Source organism: Ranitomeya imitator, chromosome 2 (assembly GCF_032444005.1).
Source record: "Ranitomeya imitator isolate aRanImi1 chromosome 2, aRanImi1.pri, whole genome shotgun sequence".
Lineage (NCBI taxonomy): Eukaryota > Metazoa > Chordata > Amphibia > Anura > Dendrobatidae > Ranitomeya > Ranitomeya imitator.
The window spans coordinates 291,761,061-291,767,858 of NC_091283.1; the positions used below are offsets into that span (position 1 = coordinate 291,761,061).

Below are 6,798 nucleotides of genomic sequence, written 5' to 3' on the forward strand. Positions count from 1 at the left end.
CTCCGCCACCTCCCCAAATACATCCTGCATTATTCTTAGTTGTTTTCCTTCATGTAGAATGAACCTACAAGGAAAGAAAGGGTTTATTTTAATTCCGATATTTTGGTCCCATTGACTTGCCTTGGGATCGGGTATCGGTATCGGCGATATCCGATATTTTTTGAATATCGGCTGATCCTATCCGATACCGATACTTTCCGATATCGGAAGGTATCGCTCAACACTACTTGTAATAAATCATTCTGCTTGTAATGACTATATAATAAGAGTTTCACTTTTTGTATTGAAGAACTGAAATAAATTAACTTTTTCTAATTTTGTGAGAAGCACCTGTACATGAATTCTGGGAATGTTCATGGCATCACAGAATGGTCTCATGTCACTTAGATCTTTAAAAGTTAACAACGTTCCATTTTTCTGGACCTGCAGCTGGAAAGTGCACCCCCAGGAGCACATCAGGTCGTTTTCTCAGATGGCATCAAATAGTAGCTTCAATACCCTTTTTTCAGGAAGTGAAGTTCCATTTAATATCAACAAGGACCAACTTCCTTGATGTCCTCATAATGGCCTCTTTTACATTGAAAAAAATGTGTGACAGATAATGGCTCTTGGATGCACAGGATCTGGACCATGATTGCCTAGTTAGAACAAGAATCAAAACAAATATAACACAATATCCGGGCTGAGAAGGCCTAGTGCATCTCCAGCTCCTAATCAATAGGATCACCAAAGAATAATGTCCACAGTGTTGGCATAATCACTTGTGCATTGATGCTTTTACGTATACCCCTTATCCGGATAGTATTGTAATTTTCTTGGTAATCAACCATATTAAACAGACTGTTTAATTGCTGACTGTGAAGATCCAGTGTTTGTTTATGAGCATTTTGATGGCAAAAACTTGTACGACATCACCTTGTAATTTTTGTACCTTGTCAGTAAGCTGTGACTATTATAGAAGTGAGGGAACGTATTTCAGTTTTGTATGTGGTCTCAAGCCTCTGTATATATTGCTCAATGTCTTGATTAGTAGGGAAACACACAATATGATGTTTCAAATCAATTATGGAATACCCCATATGAATCTCCTGTAGCTGTGGGGTTAAATTTCCCTGTAAAGCAAGCACTGCTCAGTGTGTGGTCTTCGGTGAGATGACAAGGGAGATTGGTGGAGCCTTTTTCTTTTAAGACTGACATTAGGATAGAAGACGATGGTGCAGGACTTACAGGTTTGAGCTATCAGGCATCATGAGGGATAAGACTGCTTCTTTTTGTACTTTGAGGCGAGACCGTAATGGCTTCAGAGCGGGAAGATGAGCCATTCAATAAAAAAGGCTTCTACCCTGTGTGACTGCTCTGGTGACTAAGAAGAGAAGATTTCTTCACAAAACATTTCCCACATTTTGAACATGAAAAAGGCTTCTCCCCTGTGTGAGCTCTCTGATGTTTGACAAGAGTTGATTTCCCTGTAAAACATTTCCCACATTCTGAACATGAAAAAGGCTTCTCCCCTGTGTGAGCTCTCTGATGTTTGACAAGAGTTGGTTTCTCCGTAAAACATTTCCCACATTCTGAACATGAAAAAGGCTTCTCCCCTGTGTGAGCTCTCTGATGTTTGACAAGAGTTGGTTTCTCCGTAAAACATTTTCCACATTCTGAACATAAAAAAGGCTTCTCCCCTGTGTGGGTTCTCTGATGATTGAGAAGAGTTGATTCCTGGGTAAAACATTTCTCACATTCTGAACATGAAAAAGGCTTCTCCCCTGTGTGGGTTCTCTGGTGTCTATTAAGAAGCAATTTCCAGCCAAATCATTTTCCACATTCTGAACATGAAAAAAGCTTCTGCCCTGTATGGGTTCTCTTGTGGCTAACAAGTTGTGTTTTCTGGTTAAAATACTTCCCACATTCAGAACATGAAAAAGGCTTCTCCCCTGTGTGAGTTCTCTGGTGGTTATCAAGATACACTTTCAGTTTAAAACATTTCCCACACTCTGAACATGAAAAAGGCTTCTCCTCGGTGTGAATTCTCTGGTGGTTATCAAGATACTGTTTCCAGTGAAAACATTTTCCACAATCTGAACATGAAAAAGGCTTCTCTCCTGTGTGGGTTCTCTGGTGGTTATCAAGATACTGTTTCCAGTGAAAACATTTCCCACATTCTGAACATGAAAAAGGTTTCTCTATGTGATTTTTTTTTATGTCTAAGAGAAGACTTTTTGAGGGGAAAACTATTTCCATATTCTGAATGTGAAAATGGCTTCTTTGCCTTTGGAGCAATTCCTTTTTTAATGCTTATTTTGCAATTTTTATTTTCCTTAGTAGCCAGTAATGAATCTGAAGCCAGGACCTGTTCCAAAGGATCAGATGACAGATCGTTGCTGGGAAGAGATGATGGTATATCTGGAGTAATGGCATTCACTTCAATTGTACCCTGTGGGATCTCAAGATAATCTGATTTTGAAATTGAAGATGTCAGCTGTCCCACTGATCTCCGGGTACATTCATCTGCCAAGAATAAAACCAACATTATTTTGGAATAAAAAAGTTCTTGAATTTCACATTCTTTAATATTTCTACTTAAACTACTTAAAAATGGCAAGTTATGTAAAAATATTCAATTATTCACCAAGAGAATGACAGTTCACAGTCTAAAAGAAAACCCTCATAGGATGAACCAATGGTGCCTGGTGTTCAACTGTTTGTTCATTCTGCCTCCCAAATATTGGAGCACCAAACAATCTTATGTAGATGAAAATACCACCAATAAAATCTTATATAGGAAAAAACATACAAGCGCTAACTCCTGAATGCTACCCTCAGCAGCTGGAATCAAGACAGATAGGTGCCAGAACTGTTGTGTCTTGTAAACAATTATGATAGTGAAGCTGAAACCGAGACCCGGTGGGTTGACAACATCTGCGCAAGGCACAGGATCCACTAAGCGCACACAGTGGAAGCCTGAACGCACAACTATTTTTACAGAGTCATCCACCCTTATTCAGCAGGGGTCTTACTCAGTAAACCCCTCCACAAGCCCCCAGTGGGTGCACTTCCTTTCCCCTCATTCTTGTACTTATCTCGCAAAAAAAACAGGTCCTTGAGTGGTGACTTGAAAAAAGTCTTAAGTACTTACCGGTAACAGGATTTTTCTAAACACATGACAACACCATGAGAGAGGGGGTCTGCCCACCAAGCACAGGAAACCTGCAGGCTAAAAAGACCGCGCCTCTCCCTCTCTCTCTCATATTTTAAAGGGAACATGTCACCCCGTTTTTTCAGATTGAGATAAAAATACTGTTAAATAGGGCCTGCGCTGTGCGTTACAATAGTGTATGTAGTGTACCCTGATTCCCCACCTATGCTGCGAAATACATTACCAAAGTCGCCGTTTTCGCCTGTCAATCAGGCTGGTCAGGTCAGGTGGGCGTGGTGACATCGCTCTTTTCTTCCCCAGCTTTCCGTTGGTGGCGTAGTGGTGTGCGCATGTCCAAGTTATGAATCCACTGCGCGCACGTGAAGAAACAGCGCGTGATCTGCGCTATTACCCCTGTCATCGGTGGGGGCGGCAATCTTCCTGGGGCTGCGTGTGCGCAGATGGAGTGCTCTGCTGCACGGGGCTTCAGGAAAATGGCCGCGGGATGCCGCGCGTGCGCAGATGGAGATCGCGGCGGCCATTTTCCTGAAGCCGAGTTTGCATCTCGGCTTTGGGAAAATGGCCGCCGCGATCTCTTCTGCGCACGCGCGGCATCCCGCGGCCATTTTCCTGAAGCCCCGTGCAGCAGAGCACTCCATCTGCGCACGCGCGGCCCCAGGAAGATGGCCGCCCCCACCGATGACAGGGGGTAATAGCGCAGATCGCGCGCTGCTTCTTCACGTGCGCGCAGTGGATTCGTCACTGCAACATGCGCACACCACTACGCTACCAACGGAAAGCTGGAGAAGAAAAGAGCGATGTCACCACGCCCACCTGACCTGACCAGCCTGATTGACAGGCGAAACGGTGACTTTGGTAATGTATTTCTCAGCATAGGTGGGGAATCAGGGTATACTACATACACTATAGTAACGCACAGCGCAGGCCCTATTTAACAGTATTTATATCTCAATCGGAAAAAACGGGGTGACAGGTTCCCTTTAAGGTACCTTCACACTAAACGATATCGCTAGCGATCCGTGACGTTGCAGCGTCCTGGCTAGCGATATCGTTCAGTTTGACACGCAGCAGCGATCAGAATCCTGCTGTGATGTCGTTGGTCGGGGCTAGAAGGCCAGAACTTTATTTGGTCACTGGCTCTCCCGCTGACATCGCTGAATCGGCGTGTGTGACGCCGATTCAGCGATGTCTTCACTGGTAACCAGGGTAAACATCGGGTTACTAAGCGCAGGGCCGCGCTTAGTAACCCGATGTTTACCCTGGTTACCATCCTAAAAGTAAAAAAAACAAACGCTTCATACTTACCTTCCGCTGTCTGTCCCCGGCGCTGTGCTTTCCTGCACTCACTGTGAGCACAGCGGCCGGAAAGCAGAGCTGTGACGTCACCGCTCTGCTTTCCGGCCGCTGTGCTCACAGCCAGTACAGAGAAGCACAGCGCCGGGGACAGACAGCGGAAGGTAAGTATGAAGCGTTTGTTTTTTTTACTTTTAGGATGGTAACCAGGGTAAATATCGGGTTACTAAGCGCGGCCCTGCGCTTAGTAACCCGATGTTTACCCTGGTTACCGGCATCGTTGGTCGCTGGAGAGCGGTCTGTGTGACAGCTCTCCAGCGACCAAACAGCGACGCTGCAGCGATCCGGATCGTTGTCTGGATCGCTGCAGCGTCGTTTAGTGTGAAGGTACCTTTACTGGATAGATCTGGAGGAAACACATACAGGGACTGAATTCATTCTTTGTATATATATATATATATATATATATATATATATATATATATATATTTATTTATAGGTTGTGTGCATTTAGTCCTTTCTATTATCTGGTGCTATGTGGGGCTGGGGAACCTCCATCATGACGTCCTTATACAGATCTTTGTGTCCTTCATAATACTCCCACTCTTCCATGGAGAAATAGACTGCAACATCCAAACATCTTATAGAAAGCTGAGACATACAATGATACAGTTATCCCCCGATCCCTTCATAGGATTACTGTATAATGTCCCAGCAATCCCAGCAGTGTCACCTCTCCAGTCAGCAGCTCAATCATCTTGTAGGCGAGTTCTAGGATCTTCTGGTCATTGATGTCCTCATGTATCAGGGGGTGAGGTGGAGGCCCAGTGATTGGGCTCAGGGGTCTTCCCCATCCCTCAGACACAAGGTCCTGACAGCGTTCACTAGAGGTCTTCTTCACTACTGTGTAATCCTGGTTATGGAGAGACATAGCGAAGGAAATGAGGATGTCGAGTCCATATGGGTCGAAATTCATGGAGGGAAAAATGGTAACAAAATTCTCATTGGGGTCTGTTACAAACCCCCAAATATAACAGAAATCACGGAAAGTCTACTTCTAAAGCAGATAGATGAAGCTGCAACCCATAATGAGGTCCTGGTTATGGGGGACTTTAACTACCCGGATATTAACTGGGAAACAGAAACCTGTGAAACCCATAAAGGCAACAGGTTTCTGCTAATAACCAAGAAAAATTATCTTTCACAATTGGTGCAGAATCCAACCAGAGGAGCAGCACTTTTAGACCTAATACTATCTAATAGACCTGACAGAATAACAAATCTGCAGGTGGTTGGGCATCTAGGAAATAGCGACCACAATATTATGCAGTTTCACCTGTCTTTCACTAAGGGGACTTGTCAGGGAGTCACAAAAACACTGAACTTTAGGAAGGCAAAGTTTGACCAGCTTAGAGATGCCCTTAATCTGGTAGACTGGGACAATATCCTCAGAAATAAGAATACAGATAATAAATGGAAAATGTTTAAGAACATCCTAAATAGGCACTGTAAGCGGTTTATACCTTGTGGGAATAAAAGGACTAGAAATAGGAAAAACCCAATGTGGCTAAACAAAGAAGTAAGACAGGCAATTAACAGTAAAAAGAAAGCATTTGCACTACTAAAGCAGGATGGCACCATTGAAGCTCTAAAAAACTATAGGGAGAAAAATACTTTATCTAAAAAACTAATTGAAGCTGCCAAAAAGGAAACAGAGAAGCACATTGCTAAGGAGAGTAAAACTAATCCCAAACTGTTCTTCAACTATATCAATAGTAAAAGAATAAAAACTGAAAATGTAGGCCCCTTAAAAAATAGTGAGGAAAGAATGGTTGTAGATGACGAGGAAAAAGCTAACATATTAAACACCTTCTTCTCCACGGTATTCACGGTGGAAAATGAAATGCTAGGTGAAATCCCAAGAAACAATGAAAACCCTATATTAAGGGTCACCAATCTAACCCAAGAAGAGGTGCGAAACCGGCTAAATAAGATCAAAATAGATAAATCTCCGGGTCCGGATGGCATACACCCACGAGTACTAAGAGAACTAAGTAATGTAATAGATAAACCATTATTTCTTATTTTTAGGGACTCTATAGCGACAGGGTCTGTTCTACAGGACTGGCGCATAGCAAATGTGGTGCCAATATTCAAAAAGGGCTCTAAAAGTGAACCTGGAAATTATAGGCCAGTAAGTCTAACCTCTATTGTTGGTAAAATATTTGAAGGGTTTCTGAGGGATGTTATTCTGGATTATCTCAATGAGAATAACTGTTTAACTCCATATCAGCATGGGTTTATGAGAAATCGCTCCTGTCAAACCAATCTAATCAGTTTTTATGAAGAGG

General features: G+C 43.1%; 1 protein-coding gene across 1 annotated transcript; it reads right to left on the reverse strand.

Moving 5' to 3' along the window:
- Positions 1–1,338: 1,338 nt before the first annotated feature.
- On the reverse strand, positions 1,339–2,238 carry LOC138666431 (oocyte zinc finger protein XlCOF22-like). Its single transcript, XM_069754652.1, has 2 exons — positions 1,898–2,238; positions 1,339–1,783 (listed from the first exon to the last, which is right to left on the reverse strand). Exons 1-2 carry the CDS (start codon positions 2,236–2,238, stop codon positions 1,339–1,341), a joined length of 786 nt encoding a protein of 261 aa, XP_069610753.1.
- Positions 2,239–6,798: the final 4,560 nt, after the last annotated feature.

What these genes read in the sequence shown, in the direction of transcription:
- LOC138666431 (XM_069754652.1), bottom strand. Translation starts at nt 2,238, where the DNA reads ATGGAAATAGTTTTCCCCTCAAAAAGTCTTCTCTTAGACATAAAAAAA. An exon ending in TCATGTTCTGAATGTGGGAA is followed by an intron (nt 1,784 to 1,897) that starts GTATTTTAACCA and finishes GCTTCTTAATAG; the next exon opens with ACACCAGAGAACCCACACAG.